This window comes from Hypanus sabinus, chromosome 6 (genome assembly GCF_030144855.1).
Source record: "Hypanus sabinus isolate sHypSab1 chromosome 6, sHypSab1.hap1, whole genome shotgun sequence".
Classification (NCBI taxonomy): domain Eukaryota; kingdom Metazoa; phylum Chordata; class Chondrichthyes; order Myliobatiformes; family Dasyatidae; genus Hypanus; species Hypanus sabinus.
This window is the reverse complement of record NC_082711.1, coordinates 177,325,891-177,344,600: the sequence shown is the minus strand read 5'-3', so window position 1 is coordinate 177,344,600 and position 18,710 is coordinate 177,325,891. Positions and strand designations below refer to the sequence as shown.

The 18,710-nt window shown below is 39.0% G+C and overlaps 1 protein-coding gene across 3 annotated transcripts in view; it reads left to right on the top strand.

Moving 5' to 3' along the window:
- bcas3 (BCAS3 microtubule associated cell migration factor) overlaps positions 1-18,710 on the top strand; it is a 915,794-nt gene that overhangs the window by 29,804 nt on the left and 867,280 nt on the right. For all 3 annotated transcript variants that reach the window (XM_059973657.1, XM_059973655.1, XM_059973656.1), the window contains exon 5: positions 233-339. In XM_059973657.1, coding sequence (XP_059829640.1) covers positions 233-339 — 107 coding nt within the window. The remainder of the gene's footprint in view (positions 1-232; positions 340-18,710) is intronic.

Genomic DNA, 18,710 nt, shown 5'->3' with positions numbered 1-18,710 from the left:
CTGAATGGTGGGATGTGTTTTACAACCATTTTGGAAAGCAGACTGAACGTCCCTTTATTGTCAGATTTGAAAGACTGTATTACCCCACAAATATTGTTCTGGAGTGTTAGCCTTGGCACCTAGAGTAAACGGGAGTAAATATTTATCTAGCAGTTTGGAGATGGTTTCGGTAGTTATTGACAGCTTGGGATCTTCACAGTAGCTGTATTATGACTATGAAATCTTTTTACAGATCTTGCAAGAAATCCAGAGTATCATGAGATGAACAATACTGGAAATGATCCTCCATTGCTGCTGCTCCTTGGGTATGCAGATGGAATGCAAATCTGGAGCATCCCTGTAAGTCGTTATTTTGTCTACTTTTTTTGTAAGTGCAGGTTGTATTTTTTTGCTCACTGATTGTAGTTGGACCAGAGAAATCTAGGGTGTTGTGGGCATCATTTGTGTATCTTTATTTTGCTTAGCTGATAACATTTATACGTTTTTATTGTAAGAGAATTTTTGAGTATAGTTGGTGGATCCATACCTGAAGTATTGTTTACAATGTTGCTTTTCCTACTTTTTTAAAAAAAAAGTATACTTGCTTCAGGAGAAGTGTGACAAACTTTCTTGGAATGGCAGAGATATGAGGAGAAATTGAAAACACTAGGTCTTGATCTTTTTCATTTAGAAGAATGAGATTGTCCAGCAGGAAGGTATGGGAAAGATGCTTATCTTTTCTAAATCAACATCCTTCTGTAGGATTATTAAAATAGATGGTGCAACTTGGAGGCAAGATCAAAGTTTATGGACCATAAATATAATTACTAATAAATCTTAAATGAAATTAAGTAGAAACAGAGAATAAGTAGAAACAGAGAATAATGAGAATGTGAAGCCCTCTGGCACAAGAATTAGTTTGAGGTAACCAGTTTCTGTTCACTTCAAACAAATGAAAACCAGATAAAAGACAGTTGGATATGCCGATGAGATGAGGAGAGTTGGACGCAGTCTTCTGTGGGGCAAATCTATTGAAACTGATTATTATGGCCAGTTGTAATGATCTTGGGTGCAAAGTTCTTTTTGACAGTCTTGTATTAAAAGATGACATGACACTGTTGGCATTCTGCTTGATGTCTTGATCAAATTTGGTTCATTGGCCATCACCACCAAGAAGTTTTTGGGCATATCTTTACCGATTATGATTATGCCCACTCAGTGGCTTCTTTATTAGGTACACCTGCTTGTTAATGTAAATATCTAATCAGCCCATCATGCGATGGCAACTCAATACATTAAAGCATGCAGACAGGGTTAAGAGGTCCAGTTGTTGTTCAGATCGCACATCAGAACGGGGAAGAAATGTGATCTAAGTGACTTCAACCATGGAATGATTGTTGGTGCCAGACGGGATAGTTTGAGTATCTCAGAAACTGCTGATCTTCTGGGAATTTTGCACACAACAGTCTCCAAAGTTTACAGAGAATGGTGTGGGGAAAAAAATAAAAACATCCAGTGACTGTCATTTCAGTGGGCGAAAAAGTCTTGTTAATGAGAGAGGTCAAAGGAGAATGGCCAGACTGTTTTAAGCTGACAGGAAGGTAACAATAGCTCAAATAACCACATATTACAACAGGGGTGTGCAGAAAAGCAACTCTGAAGCCACAATGCATTGAACTTTGAAGTAGATGGGCCACAGCAGCAGAAGACCAAGTACATACACTCAGTTATTAGGTGTAGGAGGTATCTAATAAAGTGGTAACTGGGTATATAGTGTAGAGCATTTGTTTGGCCATTTAAATGGGATCTCTAGAAGACTTTGGCCTTTCTATAATAACATTACAATTTCCATTGACTTCTCTGATCCATGTGATTTGGGATGTTTATTTCAATATGATCAGCTGTGGTGCACTCTACATTGAACTGTATCTTCTAGAGCAGGGATTTCAAACCTTTCCTATACCATGGACCTTTACTATTAACCGAGTACTCCATGGACCCCAGGTTGGGAAGCTTTGCTCTAGATTATTAACAGTGCAGCCTGCTTCGTTTGTGAAAGGATCTGACGTGAATGATGTTGCCTCAAGGACATGTTTTGTCCCATGTACTGCAACCATTTATATTACAAAAATCTCTGCATGCAAGATGTTCCAGACATGCTTTCCTCGTAAGACAGAATGTTCTTGGATCTGATGGAAAATCCCAGAAATGCAGGCCATTTGAAATTAAAACCAGAAAATGCTACAAATGTGCAGCAATGGCGAAGAATCTGAGGGAAAAGTCAGATATTGCATAAAGTGCAGAGCTGATGTTTTGAGTGGAATCCATATACCTCCTTCGGATGCTAAATTGATCTGCCTCGAGTATTTGCTCTTGGAGATCTGAGGTGTCAGCAAAGCTCTGTGTGAATGAATGATCTTTTTCCCAGTCAGTTCCTAAAGAAAATCAGTGAATCTATGTTAATGTGTGTGATATAACCATATAAATAAGAAGTTAGTGAAATCAGTTCATTATTGAAATAGTGTAATGGAAGAAATCCTCTCCGAACTGAATAAATTTAATCCTATTTTGAGCGTTAAAGAGTTTGTAGTCTAAAAGAATCAATCAAATTTAATATCACTGACATACGTCATGAAATTTGTTAACTTTAAGCTTCTGTACATCCTTCCTGATGGTAACAATTGTGTGTGTGTGTGATACTACGGAGGCTGGTACCCATGATGGAGCTGACTGATTTTACAAGTTTCTGCAATTTACTTTGATCTTCTGCAGTAGCCCCCATACCAAACGATGATGCAGCTAATCATAATGCACAAATGGTACATTTGTCGAGAGTCAGCTGGAGACGCTCATGGAGTGAGTACTGTTTTGGATTCGCTCCATAACCTTTACTTTTTTTAACCTTTGATCACCCTTATTCAGCTTATTTTTACCTATACTGAAAGTTTCTTTGTTATTTTTTTTGTTTGGATTTACTGCCAAGAGTTTGTTGTGAACTTTTGAAGATATGCAAACAGAAATGTCTCTCAGGTCTAAGGGACGGGATCCCGGATGCAATCCGAACGGTAACGGAAAGAAGCAGGCTCCGCCACAACAAACTCAATTAACTTTTGAATTGTTTATGGAGGTTTTGGATAAAAAATTTGCTGAACTACAACAATTTTTTAAAGAAGATATGAAGGCTTTTCAAGAGTACATGGTTAAGACAGATTTAGTATTAAACAGCAACAAGCTCTTATTGCGTCTCTGCAAGAAGATGCTCGGAAGCGAGATTTGACTATTGAAAAACTGCAACAGGATTTAATTTCGACCATTAAGCTGATGGAAGCCCTTAAAGCCAAGAGTGACGATTTTGAGAATCGGTCCAGAAGACAGAACTTGGTCTTCCAGACGGCATAGAAAAAGATGACCCTTCGAAATATTTTGCTCAACTTTTAAAAGAAGCGTTTCCGACGATTTTCCCGAATAACCCTCCTTTATTGGATCGGGCACATAGAATTCAACGTCGATCACCGAGTGTTACAGACAATCCTTCGGTGGTAATTGTCCGGTTCCATTATGTACATGACAAAGAACAACTTATAAGAGCAGCTCGTCGAGCAGGAATGATTAAATTCAAAGAATTTTGCTTCCACCTGGTAGAAGACTTTAGTCCTGACCTTTTAAAAAGAAGGCTTCTTTTTAAACCGTTGATGGCTGAATGTTATGAGAAAAATCTGAAACCTGCGCTTCTATACCCTGCGAAGCTTCGGATTTCTCTGTCGAATGCTCCACAACAAGTTTTCACTTCAACTTCAGAAGTGAGAAAATATCTGGAGGAGAACTTCCCGACTGCTACAGACACCAGTCTCTAATAAATGAACGATTCTGATCGTTTTCAAGCTCTTAAACCAGAATTAAAATCTGGTTATTGGTGTAGGTTCATCCTATACTTTATACTTAAGTTAAAGTGTGTTTTCGTCATATTAATTGTTTTGCCTTATATACTTTAATCATTTAACTACACAAATTGTCTATTAACTTTGTTCCTTCGAAGGTATATTTTTAATTCTTTGAAGGTGAATTTTTCTTTGATTAAGATGGTGGTTTTTTGAAAAAGATTTTTGGTTTTGCTTAAGATGGCGTTATGTTTTTATTTTTTTTGCCTTTTTCCTACAATGCATCGCTTATCATAGCTTAAATATTTTTTGTTTTGTCTGGGCTAGAGCCCAATTTATAATTTTTTTTTAGTGATTATATTTTTATTCTTTTTACAACTAACTATACTTAGAAATATGGTTTTTATTATAGCGATTTTAATTTTTAAAGTTGGGGTGATTCTTTTATATATATCCTTTATATATGGAGTGTTCTTCAGCTGACATGGGGGTAGGATTATTCTTATTTTTTCCCTTTTTAAGTCATATTTTGGCTTTTTCCTCTTTTTCTTGGGGGGTGGGGGGGATGGTCTGTTTTCTAATTCTATTTTTTTTGTACCAGTTTGTGTTAGTTTTTTTATTTGGGCTGTTTTTGAACTTCAAATATGTCTGTGTTGTCGTCACTTCCGGGTCTTCTCTTTACTTTTGTTCCTCTTCCGGGTGCATGAGTTTATAAGTTGGTTAACCCTTTCTATACCAAAGGGTTGATTTTAGAATTATGGCTCAGACCATTAATTTTGTGTCTTGGAATACTAATGGTTTAAATCATCCAATTAAACGAAAGAAGATTTTCAAAGTATTCCAAAGACTTAATGCTCATATCATTTTTGTACAAGAAACTCATGTGAGGAAGGAGGACAAATTTCGTTTTTTTAGATTTTGGCGGGGTCAGCAGTATCACGCAAATTCGAATGCTAAAGTAAAAGGAGTTTCAATTTTTATTGACTCCTCTATTTCATTTGTTCAACATGATATTTTTTTGGATCCGAATGGCAGATTTTTGTTAATTACGGGTTTACTTTGTAATAAAAAGGTTGCTTTGGTTAATGTTTACGCTCCAAATGTGGATTGTCCTGAGTTTTTTAAGTCTTTATTTACCTCTTTACCCAATCTAAACGAATATAAGTTAATAATGGGTGGTGACTTTAATTGTTGTTTAAATCCTCTGATGGATAAATCTTTATCTATTCAGACTTTATCTAATAAGTCGGCCACTTGTATTAACTTTTTTTTGACTGACAATGGAGTTTTTGATATTTGGAGATTCTGGCATCCTAATGACAAAGGGTTTTCTTTTTTCTCACATGTTTATCACTCTTATTCGAGAATTGATTATTTTTTTGTAGACTCTTGTTTTATTCCATCGGTAATCGGTTGTAACTATGATATTATAGCTATCTCTGATCATGCTCCATTATTACTCTCTATGAAATTTACGGATACAGCTTCTAATGCTAGACAATGGCGATTTGACTCTACCTTGTTGTAAGACTCTGACTTTATAAAATTTAAAGGAGGAGCAGATCGACTTCTTCTTTTCAACTAATTCTACAGATGATATTTCCTGCAGAACACTTTGGGACACTTTTAAAGCGTATATACGTGGACAGATTATTTCTTATTCTGTTGGTTTGAGGAAACGTACTAAGATGGAAACTCTCTTATTGGTTGATAAAATTAAAGAGATTGATAAGAAATATTCGATTGCTCCTAGTAAGGAGCTTTACAAACAAAGGGTTGAACTTCAAATAGAACATAGTTTATTACTTACATCCTCGATTGAAAATCAATTAATGAAATCTAAATCTGATTTTTACATACATAGTGATAAATCTGGTAAACTGTTAACTAGTCAATTGAAGAATGCTTTGGTTAAACGTTAAATCACTAAGATTGGTCAGCAGAATGGGAATCTGACAGTTAATCATGATGAGATAAATAAGGCATTTCAAGACTTCTATACCTCCCTGTATCAATCTGAATTTCCTCAAGATCATAATACCATGTCTGATTTTCTTGGGAAATTAAATTTTCCAAGATTATCATCTGATGATCTTTTGATATTGGATACTCCTATTACGGATGTAGAAATTAAGGGGGCTAGTTCCTCAATGAATTCTGGGAAAGCACCGGGTCCAGATGGTTATACAGTTGAATTTTTAAAATTTTTTTCCGCTACTCTTTCCCCTTGGTTTGGTAAGGTTTTTGAGGAAGCCATTAGATTGGGGAATTTGCCACAATCTTTTTATAGAGCTTCCATTACTTTAATATTGAAGAAAGATAAAGACCCTACTAACTGTGCTTCTTATAGACCTATATCTTTATTGAATGTAGACTCCAAGATTTTTTCCAAGTTACAGCCATCTAGATTGGAGAAGGTATTACCCAAAATTATTTCAGATGATCAAACTGGTTTTATTAAAAATCGTTATTCTTTTTTTAACATTAGGAGATTGTTGAATATTGTTTATACTCCCTCACGTGACACTTCAGAATGCGTGATTTCATTAGATGCGGAGAAAGCATTTGATAGAGTTGAATGGCCTTACTTATTTAATGTGTTGGAGAAGTTTAATTTTAGTCCGATATTTATATCATGGATTAAATTGCTTTATCATACTCCAGTAGCCTCAGTGTTTACCAATAATCAAAGATCTCCCTTTTTTCGCTTATTTTGGGGCACTAGACAAGGATGTCCTCTTAGTCCATTACTATTTAACATTGCCTTAGAACCTTTGGCAATTGCCATCAGACAATCACAGGATATTTTGGGTATTAATCGTAGGACAGATATTCATAAGTTATCTTTGTATGCAGATGATTTATTACTATTCATTTCTAACCCGGAGAAATCCATTCCAGCAGTTTTATCATTATTGGCTCAATTTAGTGAGTTTTCTGGGTATAAGTTAAATCTTAATAAAAGTGAATTGTTTCCTTTGAATAAACGGGTCCCAATTTATGGAAATTTACCTTTTAAATTAGTTAATGACTCTTTTACTTATTTAGGGATCAAAATCACAAAAAACCATAAAGATTTATTTAGATTTAATTTTTTACCCTTAATTGAACAGATTAAAGATTTGTTTACTGAGTGGTCACCTTTATCTTTATCCCTAATAGGTAGGATTAATGCTATTAAGATGGTTATTTTACCTAAGTTTTTATATATTTTTCAAGCGATACCAATTTTTATCCCGAAATCTTTTTTTACTAATGTTGACTCTAAAATTTCTTCATATATATGGCAGAATAAAAATCCCAGGTTAGGTAAAACATATTTACAGAAGACAAAAAAGGAAGGCGGGTTAGCATTACCTAATTTCAGATTTTACTATTGGGCAGTTAATATTAGATATTTGTTATGTTGGTTGAAAGATGGGGGTGGATCTTTTGGCCCTTGTTGGGTGAGTTTAGAAACTAAATCGGTATCAGCTGATGCTCTGGGTTCTATTTTAGGGACTTCTCTCCCTTTTGCTCTTTCTAAATTGTCGAAACGAATTGACAACCCGATAGTTAAACATACTTTGCGTATATGGTTTCAATTTCGGAGATTTTTTGGGTCGACTCAATTTGTTTTAATAGTCCTATTGTATCTAATTGTTTTTTTTCACCCTTCCATTATAGATCAAGCTTATTCGGCTTGGAAAACTAAGGGATTACTAAGATTTTCTGATTTATTTTTAGATAATTGTTTCATGTCTTTTGAGCAATTATCCAACAAATATAACTTGCCTAGATTTCATTTTTTTAGATATTTACAGATTAGACATTTTTAAAGTTCTGTACTCTCTACGTTTCCAAATTTTTTGCCTTCAGATATTTTGGAGAGTTTATTTGAATTAGACCCTTTTCAAAAAGGGCTTATTTCAAAACTTTATAATATAATTATGAAGATACGTTCAGAGCCTCTTTATAAGACTAAAAAGGATTGGGAAAGAGAGCTTAGTCTTAGTATTTCTAGTGAGAATTGGGATAGAATTCTTCAATTAGTTAATACATCATCGTTATGTGCCAAACATTCACTAATACAATTTAAGGTCGTACATAGGGCCCATATGTCCAAGGATAAATTAGCTCATTTTTACTCTCGTATTAGTCCTATTTGTGATAGATGTCATTCTGAAATTGTGTCTTTAACTCATATGTTTTGGTCTTGTTCATTTTTGGAGAAATATTGGAAAGATATTTTTGATATTATTTCTGCGGTTTTGAATATCGATTTACAACCTCATCCTATTACCGCAATTTTTGGTTTACCAATCTTAGACTCACTGCATTTATCTTCTTCTGCCCGTCGAATGATTGCATTTCTAACTCTGATGGCTAGAAGATCTATATTGTTGAATTGGAAAGAAATTAATCCTCCCACTGTATTTAATTGGTTCTCTCAAACTATGCTATGTTTAAATTTAGAAAAAATTAGAAATGGTACTTTTGAGACTTCTATTAAATTTGAAAAGTTATGGAGCCCATTTATTCAACATTTTCATATGATGTAATATGACCCTGTGCCAAGTTCATTTGATTTCCCAGCTTTTAGCTTATGGATTTTGAGAGGACCGGAAGTGACGGCATTGATGAATACTTATTTTTGTGAGATATTATAAACAGCCCCCCCTTTTTTTTTCTCTTTTTTGCTTCTTTTTTCTTCTATATTAGTTATTAGATTAAATTAGCTAGTTTGACATTATATTTTTTTGTTTTTTTCTTTCTTTTTTCTGTTTTCTTTATATCATATAATGAAATATTTAGACTTACTATGTTCATACATATATTTTATGGCTTATGTTTTGGTAAACTCATTTATATTGTAACTATTATGTATGTTTTTTTTCATATGTAATGGAATTTATATGTTGGTAATTTCTTTATCAATATATCATTTGTATTCTGGCCATATTACTAATATTAATAAAAAGATTTAGAAAGAAAGAAAAGAAATGGGACATTTGTATGGAATTGACTTTATTTCTTACATCCTTCATGTACGTGAGGAGTAAAAATCTTTATGTTACATCTCTGTATGAATGTGCAAATTATAGTAATTTGTAATAAATAGTATGTACAGTAGGATATACAATAGATCAGTCTATATAGCTTAGAAATACAATTGTGTCAGTGTGAATTAATCAGTCTGATGGCTGGTGGAAGAAGCTGTCCCGGGTCATTGTTGGTCCTGGTTTTAATGCTGCAGTACTGTTTCCCGGATGGTAGCAGTTGGAATGGTTTGTGGTTTTGGTCACTCGGGTCCCCAGTGATCCTTCGGGTCCTTTTTATCCACCTGTCATTGTCAATATCCTGATTAGTGGGTAGTTCACATCCACCGATGCATTGGGCTATCCGCACCACTCTCTGCAGAGCCCTGTGATTGAGGAAAATACAGTTCCAATACCAGGCAGTGATACAGCCAGTCAGGATGCTCTCAGTTGTGCCCCTGTAAGAAGTCCTTAGGATTTGGGGACTCATGCCGAACTTCTTCAGCTGTCTGAGGAGAAGGAGGCACTGTTGTCCTTTTTTTCAACACACAGCCTGTATGTACAGACCAGGTGGGATCCTCAGTGATGTGTAAACTGAGGAACTTGGATCTGTTCATCCTCTCAACCCCAGATCCATTGATGCCTGTAGTGGTGAGCCTGTCTCCATTCCTCCTGTAGTCCACAACCATCTCCTTTGTTTTTGTGACATTGCGGGAGAGGTTGTTTTCTTGACACCACTGTGTCAACGTGGTGACTTCTTCGCTGTAGGCTGCCTCCTTATTATTTGAGATGAGGCCAATCAGTGTAGCATCATCTGCAAATTTAATTAGCAGATTGGAGCTGTGGGTGGCAACACAGTCATGGGTGTACAGAGAGTAAAGGAGGGGGCTTAGGACACAGCCCTGAGGGGCACCTGTGTTGAGGGTCATAGGGGCAGAGGTGAAGGAGCCCACTCTTATCATCTGCCAGCAATCTGACAGGAAGTCCAGGAACCAGCTGCACAAGGCAGGGTGAAGTCTGGGGGTTTCTGAGTGTTTTAGTTGTCAAACTGAACCTCTTTCAAACTTCTAATGAAATATAGCTGCTGTCTAACCTTTTTATATATAGCTGCATTAATATGTTGCATCCAGGTTAGGTGCTCCGAGATATTAACAGCCAAGAACTTGAAATTGCTTACTCTCTCCACTTCTCATCCCTCTTATGAGAATAGGTTTGTGTTCCCTTTTCTTGAAATCAGTCAAAATCAGCTCTTTGGTTTTTCTGACATTGTGTGCAAAGTTATTGCTGGGACACCATTCAACTAACTGGTGTATCTTGCTCCTATACGCCTTTTCGTCACCATCTGAAATTCTGCCAACAATGGATGTATCATCGGCAAATTTATTAATGGCATTTGAGCTGTGCCTGGCCACACAGTCATGAGCAATCTTTGAGCAGTGGGCTAAGGACCCATCCCCATGGTGTGTCAATGTCAATTGTAAAAGTAATTGTCCTCATAATAGGATTTTATTCAAAAATATATTCAAAATGCTGTTATTCCTGCAGATTTTATTTTAAACTTTTTTAAAAGTTTTGGGTATTTATGTGGCAATGTAGCTCTGAGTAATTTCTTCCATTGATTCTCTGCAGTTTTCTCAATTTTTGCTTTTGTTGTTTGTCTCTTTTGGTAATGTATCAGTTAGTGTAATGCTTTACAGTCCCAGTGATTGGGATTCAATTCCTGCTGCTCCCTGTAAGACGTTTGTATGTTCTCCCTGTGACCACATGGATTTCCTCTGGGTGCTCTGGTTTCCTCCCAGATTCCGAAGGTGTATGGGTTAGTAAGCTGTGGGCATGCTGTGTTGATGCAGGAAGCTTGGCAACACTTGTGGGTTTCCCCTGTACATCCTCAGACTGTGTTGGTTTTTTATACAGATGACACAGTTCACTGTATGTTTTTATGTACATGTGACAAATAAAGCTTGTCTGATTAATCTCTCTCCTCTCTCTCTGTCTCTGTCTCTCTGTCTCTTGCTGTTCTGGCTTTGTACTCCCTTCTCTTCACACTGTCTCTGTCATGTTTCTTAATCTCATGAAAATGTTGCTATCCATAATGTGTGTCCTGCAGGGCCACCTTTCAGTTTGAAGCTTGCCTTCTGGGGACTTGGAATGTGCAACCACATCTAACTATCATGTAGTGCAATGCACTGAAATGCAGCTGGTTTTAATTCACATTTATTTCTCTAATAATTAATTCCTTGGCTAGTCAATTTCATTGAAACACTTCCCTTCCGCTAGCTTTTATCCCATCTGCTCTGTGGTCTACCTTGGAGTCAATTTGAAAGAACCTGAGCCAATTTCCAATACGCTCAGCTGGGGTGACCAAATGGTAGTACTCTTGTGGTGACACAAAGAAAGTCCGTCTATTTATGTTGCTGCTAATGTTCTGAAAACAGGATTAATGGAAGAAATGAGAAGACATGCAAATGAAATGCTGTTTGGCTGGAAGGTATGCTTCCAAGAAATTGATTGCTTTACCCATCAGAAAGCAGGTCAGATTCACTTTATTGTCTTATCCTTTGGTGAGCAATATGTTAGAGTCTGAAAGTACTTTAATGACATATACTTAGTGTTTTAGAGGTGGGAATAATTCCTGTCCTGGAAATCCTGTTGCTCATCTCTAGGTTTTCTGAGAATATTCGAGTGAAGTTTTTGAGACTTTCAAAATAAAGGTTACTCTTTGGCAAATAGAATGAAAACACCAACAAAACTTGTAAACTTTTCCTGGAATGGTCTTGTCAAGCCAGAGGTTGACTCAAGTGTGAGACTTGACCAAAGAAGAAGTAAAAAAACAATCTTTTGAGATCAAAGATTTCTGCTGCAAACTTCTGTGAGGAGTTTGTATGTTCTCCCGGTGAATGTATGGATTTCCTCTGGGTGCTCCAGTTTCCAGCCACATTGCAAAGTCACACAGATGGGTCAGTAGGTTAATTAGTCACATGGTGCGGGCTTTTTGGGGTGGAAGGGCCAGTTACTGTGCTATATTTCTAAATAAAAAGTAAATAAAAATATATATTAAGCCAAATAAATTAAGACCCTGAGAAATGGGCAGAATTCTAAGTCAACCAATCTATCTCCGGTTACTATCCAGCACTATTTTTAATTCAGATGTTCTAATTGTTATTCCTAGTCCAATTATCTGAGAAAAGGAGATTTAGATCCCCTGAAAGCATAAGAACACACAGTATCCACCTTGGGCTAACAAATAATGATCTGAAACTATCTTTCTTTGAAAGGAATCTAATATTTGGACAACTGAATTTTTTTCAGTGTTCCATGACACTGATGATTTCCATAAGACATAGGAGCAGAATTAGGCCATTTGACCCATCGAGTCTGCTCTGCTATTTGATCCTGCTGGTTTATTATACCTCTCAAACTCATTCTCCTGCCTTCTCCCTGTAATCTTTGATGCCCTTACTCATCAAGAACCTATCAGTCTCCACTTTAAATATACCTAATGATTTGGTCTCTACAGCTATCTATGGCGATTAAATTCTAAAGATTCATCATTTCTAAAGAAATTCCTCTTTATCTCAGTTCTGAGGCTGTGACCTCTTGCCCTAATCTCCCCCACTATATGAAACATTCTTCTGAATTCCAGTGAATTCAGGCCCAGAGCCATTAAACACTCCTCATATGTTGACATTTTCATTCCTGTAATCATACTCGTGAATCTTCTCTGGACCCTTTTCACTTTGTTGTCAAGCCAAAGAACAACTTATAATGGTGCTAAGAATACAAAATATTGTATTATTGTATCCTGAGGGCAAACTAAGAATCACAAAACAGGTTAGAAGATCCTTGCTTTCCTGTAGCTGTCAGACATATTATTAGTTGTAAATTTTTAGAGAAATATAGGGGCAACAAACACATGCATGTTTTGCTCTTCAACTTAGCACATGTAGTACTAAAGACTTCTCTATTTTTCCTGAAACTTCATGTCTTCATATTGCTTTTCACTAATTAAGCAATCCACTATATTGCAAGCTTCAGTCCATACAATATGTTGACAGAGTTCTCAGAGGTGGTCTCTCAATTCACTTTTCATTTCACGGTATTGCATGATAATGAAGATAATGGTCAGCTTTATTTTTCACATGTATATCGAAGCATACAATGAGTTGTGTTGTGTGTGCCGTTGACCAAAAGAGTCCCAGGAAATGCTGTGATGTCACAAGTGTCACCATGCTTCCGGCACCAATATAGCATGATCACAACTTACGAACCCATGTGTCTTAGGAATGTGGGAGGAAAATGGAACACCTGGGAAAAAAAAACCCACATGGTTACAGGGAGAACATGCAAACTCCTTACAAACAGTGCTGGGATTTGAACTCCCAAATGCTGGCACTATAAAGCATTCGCTACTCTGCAACCCAAATTCTTACAATGTAAGGACCTGATTTGGAACAAATTCCATTGTAGCTGTAGAACACTGTACAATGTCTTCAGGGGTGAACCCGGGGTCATAGGATGTTTCAGGTCTATAATCATCAGACACCCTCGCCCGGGCGACCCAGCCGGGGGTGATCAGCCCTCGACTTGTGTCCAAGTGGCACACTAATCCACGGATCCCCCCTCCGGATCCACAGCCACCAGTGAGGCCTTTTCAGCAGCCCGGATCCGGAATGTTCTTGGTGGCTGTTCTGCACTGCAGTCCTTTTACTCCATGGAGTTTAAGAGTCCACTGTAATGAATGGCCAGCAAAGCCCCAGCACCCAACTTCAACTGGCTCACAGTGAGCTCTCCAGCCATTGCTCCAGCACTCTGCAACAAGAACTGTGTATTTAGGCCTTGTGTGCTCATTAGCCTCTTCAATCCGGTCTTCCCAGGGGACAGTAAATTGTAGCAGGACCACTTGCTTTGTAGACTCCAATATTAACACCATGTCCGGGCGGAGTGGAGTAGCTGCGATGATCTCTGGGAACTTGAGCTACCTCCCTAGGTCGACTTGGAGCTGCCAGCCTCGTGCAGTGGCAAGAAGCCTTCCCGAGGATCTAGGCCGATATTGAGCCTTCTCCCCCGCTCTAATAAAGGTGATGGACTGTTTGGGAGTGTGCTGATTTTTTTGCCGTCTTGAATTGCTGTGCTGATTGCATATGCCATAGACCTTAGGATGTGGTCATGGCACCAGCAGTATCTCCCTTCCCCCAATGCCTTCGGGCAGCAACTGAGGATGTGCTCCAAAGTACCCCTCTTCTGGCACAATTGGCATGCTGGAGTGTGTGCCACGCCCCACCCGTGCAGGTTGGCTGGGCTTGGGAGATCGTCATAGACTGATTGGATGAGAAACTTGATGCGCAGTAGTTTGGCTCTCCAGGGCTCTGTCCAGGTGAACTGGCGAGGTTCCGCATGCTCCCCATCTAGTCCTGGTGCCCTGTTTGTACATGCCGACCATCCTGCTGTATTGTTCTTCCTCCACTTTTGCTTGTATCTTGTCCTGAACCAGTTTACGCTTTTCCTTTCCGTGGGTTTTGTCGTAGCGTGGCTTGGGAAAGCAGCCCTACCGCCACGATGCCTACCAAAATGTTGTGCCGCAGCCATGCCTCTGCTCTGTCGCCAGCTTCCTGTGCCTGCCACTTCCTTCCGGTCTTTACTCGGATTTCTGCCAAAGCGATTTTAACATCAGAGGAGTCTCGGTACATCATGACTTCCCTGGTTTGAGTGACTTTGAATTCCTCTGATAGGCCGCTGATGGGGAGATGCAGCTTGGTGGAATGTCCAGACAGGGCAGTGCTGCTTCAGGTCCAGGGGAGCCCCAACCACCTTCGGAGAAACTGACTGATGGTCTTCTCTAGAGTCTTCGCTGTTGACATTGGCACCTTGTAGACTAGAAGGGACCGGAGTGGCCTTGGCAAGACTCCATGTTGGTACATCCAGGCTTTGAATTTTCCTGGAAGTCCTGATTTGTCAATTGCGGTGAGCCAGGTTATCAAGTCGCTCCTGGTTTGTTGAAGTGCGGCTGTGTCCTTCAGGAACTGTCAAAGATCTTGCCCGTGCTCTTGACTGTTTTTTCTGTCACCATTGAAATCTGGATCACTCCCAGGGTAACGCGGAACTGGTCAGCCACTCTTCCCTTCTTCAGGACCAGAGACCTGGAGTTGGCTGGTTTAAAGCCCATCCTTTCCCATGAGGTGAGCCGTTCCAGTCCTTGAAGGAGCCATCTGCACCCAGGGATGGATGTTGCCATCACTGTCAGGTTGTCCGTGAATGCTCTTATGGGGGGGGGCTGCCGAGTGCCAGATCTAGACATGGGGCCTCTGCATTCTACCTCCGCTGACTTGACAGTCACGTTCATGGCCAGAGAGAAGAGTGAAACTGAGACTGTGCAGCCAGGGATTATGCCCTTCTCCAGCCGATGCCAGGCGGATGTTAGTGACCCTGAGGAGACTCTCAAGGCTGAAGTTGCTGTAATAGTCCAGAATGAGGTTTCGGATCATTTCTGGAGCATGGTGTCTGGTCAGTGCTGTTTCAACGAGCTTGTGTGGGGTGGATCCATAGGCATTGGTTAGGTCTAGCCAGAGTGCTGCAAAGTTTCCTTTGTTTTCCTTGCCTCCTGGATCAGCTGGGTCACCACTCCTGTGTGCTCTAGGTATCCAGGTACTCCTGTGACTCCCCCCTTTTATACTGAAGTGTCTATGTATCCATTCTTCAAGAGGAACAGTTAAATGTTGGGCCACAATCTTGAAGAAGATCTTCCCTTCAGTGCTGAGCAGCGAGATGATACAAAACTGCTCAGTTTTGTTTGAATCCTCTTCTTTTGGTATCCAGACACCCTCCGCTTGCCTCCACCGAGCAGCGACTTTTCCTCTCCGCCAGATCACCTTCAAGATCTTCCAGAGTCGCACAAGGAGCCTTGGGCACTGCTTGTAGACTTTGTGAGGCACTCCGCTGAGGCTAGGGGCAGAACTTGTTTTTGCTGCTTTGACTGCTTCAGGGTGGGCTCAGAGATGTTGAATTGGGTCACCGGTTCTGGAGGTGTCACCAAGAGCAAGAAGAAAAACTTATTACTTTGGACAAGAATAGAATCACTTGGTTAAAAAATCTGAAATAAATTGAATTTTTTCTTGAATCAGATTTTTTAACCAAGTGATTCTATTCTGGTCCAAGGTAATAAGTTTTCCTTCTTGGTCTCTCTGCCAGCAATGAAGAGCAGAAGATTCTTCTTGCACTTTTGATGAACCTTCTAGAATGGATTTTTTTGGTCATTGTGTGATAAGTTAATTTTCAGAGTGTGTAGAACAGTATAGCACAGGTACGGGGCTCTTGGCCCACCATCTCTTCAATGACCATAATGCCAATTTAAACTAATTCCATCTGCCTGCACACAGTCTGTATCATTCTATTCTATGCCTGTTCATTTATCTGTCTAGATTTCTCTTAAATATTGTTATTAAATCTACTTCTAGTACGCATTGCAGTCTGTTTCAGGCACCTACAAATCTCTAGGTGGGGGAGAAATTCTTGCCATGCATACCTCCCTTATCCTTTCTCTCTTTCACCTATGCCCTCTAGTATTTGACCTTTTACTCTTTGTGGAAAAAGCCCTGTCTATCTAAAACAGGGGGTTCCTGACTTTTTTTAATGCCATAGACCAATACCATTAAGCAAGGAGTCCATGGACCTTAGGTTGGGAACCCCTAAAAGACCCTGACTACCGAAAAAGACTCTGTTGGAACTGTCATGTTTTAAACACTAGGTTCTATGGATGCTGAAAATCCTGAGCAATGCACATACAGTGCTGGAGGAACTCAACAGATGAAGCAGCATCTATGGCAATGAATAAACAATTGAAATTTCAGGCCGAGACTCTTCATCAGGACTCTTTTTTAAGCACATCAACTGTTTATTCCCCTGCATGCACTGTGTAGATGTTGGCTGACCTCCTGAGTTCCTCCTGCATTTTGTTTGTGTTGTCATATTCTAGGTAAGGTTAGGTGGCCATTTCTTTCTTTCTTTCTAGTCCTCCTAAACATTGGAAAGAAATTATACAGTATTGATTCTTGGGAGCATTGACTATTTTCTCTATGGGCAATTTTCTACATACTCCATTCTGGCATAGAAGATGAACGGCAAATCCACAAAATGTGCTTTTGGTTTGCAATGCCATAGCATTTCTCCTTCAAAAAGCCATCTTCATTTAATTTAATGGGATCTATATTCACCCATGGTGATAGCTCACATTCTACCCTGACTGCTGTTTTCTGATTCCAATACAAGTTCCTTATTATCTGCACATTCTCCCATCCAAATCGTACTTATTCAGCACTTGTATTACTTTCTCGTGTCTTACTTTATCAAAAGCCTTTTCATAGTCAACAAAGCGTAAGTAGATGGTCTTTTGTGCCTCAATGCATCTCTCCATGATGCTTCTCATTGCAAATATTCCTTCCCTTGTTCCTGAGCTTTTACGAAAACCAAACTGCGTTTCTCCAATTTCATCACTGATTGTACCTTTCATTCTGCCGAACACTATTTTCAACAGTAGTTTGACGCAGTGAGACATTATGCTTATTGTCCTGTGTTTGTTACAGTTTATTGTCCTTGGCTTTTTTTAGTAAGATGATAAATACCGATTTGAGAAAGTCCTCTGGAAGATTTCCTGTCATATAAATGTTGTTTAATATTGCTTAAAGGTACATTTTTCCTTTCGGACCAAGTGATTTCAGAATTTCAGTGGAAGTCTTACCTTCACCGGCTGCCTTTCTGACTTTTAGACTCCGAATCGCACTTTCCATCTCTGACATCAATATTTGATTAGTCATTTGGTTTGTGTACTAAAGAAGGCGTAAGGCAAGGCTGTGTTGGCTCACCGGATTTGTTCAACCTCTATGGAGAATGGATTTTTTGTGAATGTGACCATCAGGAGACAGATATTCCAATCGGAGTCCGGAAGGTGGATAACATCAGGTATGCGGACGACACTGTGTTAGCTGACAGCAAAAGTGAACTGCAAATTATGCTGAATGAGGAAAGCCTCGACTACAAACTTAAAATCAACCCAAAGAAAACAAAATTGATGGTGGTAAGCAAAACAAACACTAAAGAGTCATTCACGATGGTATCGTTACAAGTGAATGGACAAGACATTGAACTGGTGCGAAAGTTTGAATATCTTGGCAGTTGTCTGACAGATGAGGGCAATGTGAAGTTGAGATCAGAAGGAGAATAAGTATGGCTAAGACCCAGTTCATAAAGCTAAAAGATCTACTATGCAATTGAAAGGCAGACATCCAAAGTAGAATCCGCTTCCTCGAGTGTAACGTATGGTCATGCTGAGAGATGGATCAGAAACATGGACCCTGAAGAAGGAAGAAATGAAACAAATTAATGCTTTTGAAATGTGGTGCTATTGACCAATGCTGAAGGTTAGCTGGTAGAGAAAGTTTCAAGTGAGAGGGTTTTGACCACGGACATTGCTGGAGAAGATTATGAAGTTAAAAGTTGCTTATTGTGGACATGTTACGCGGAGAGATAACATCTTGTTGGACTTGCTATCTGGAAAGGTGGAGGGAAAGAAAGGAAGAGGAAGGCAAAGAACAACATGGCTGGATAACATCAAGGATTGGACCAAGCTGGACGAGACTGGGAATGTTGTAGACAAGTGACGGGACAGAGTGGTGTGGAGGGAAATTGTCTGCCAAATGGAAATTCCAGATGCGACCTAATGACGATACTCACCCAATGTATAGTCTTATTGAACTCGGTAGTTTTTATTCTTAAAATCTGGGTTCTGTCAATCTTTCTTTCATTTTATCTTCTTCGGCCACATGATTGCGTGTGTGAAGACAGA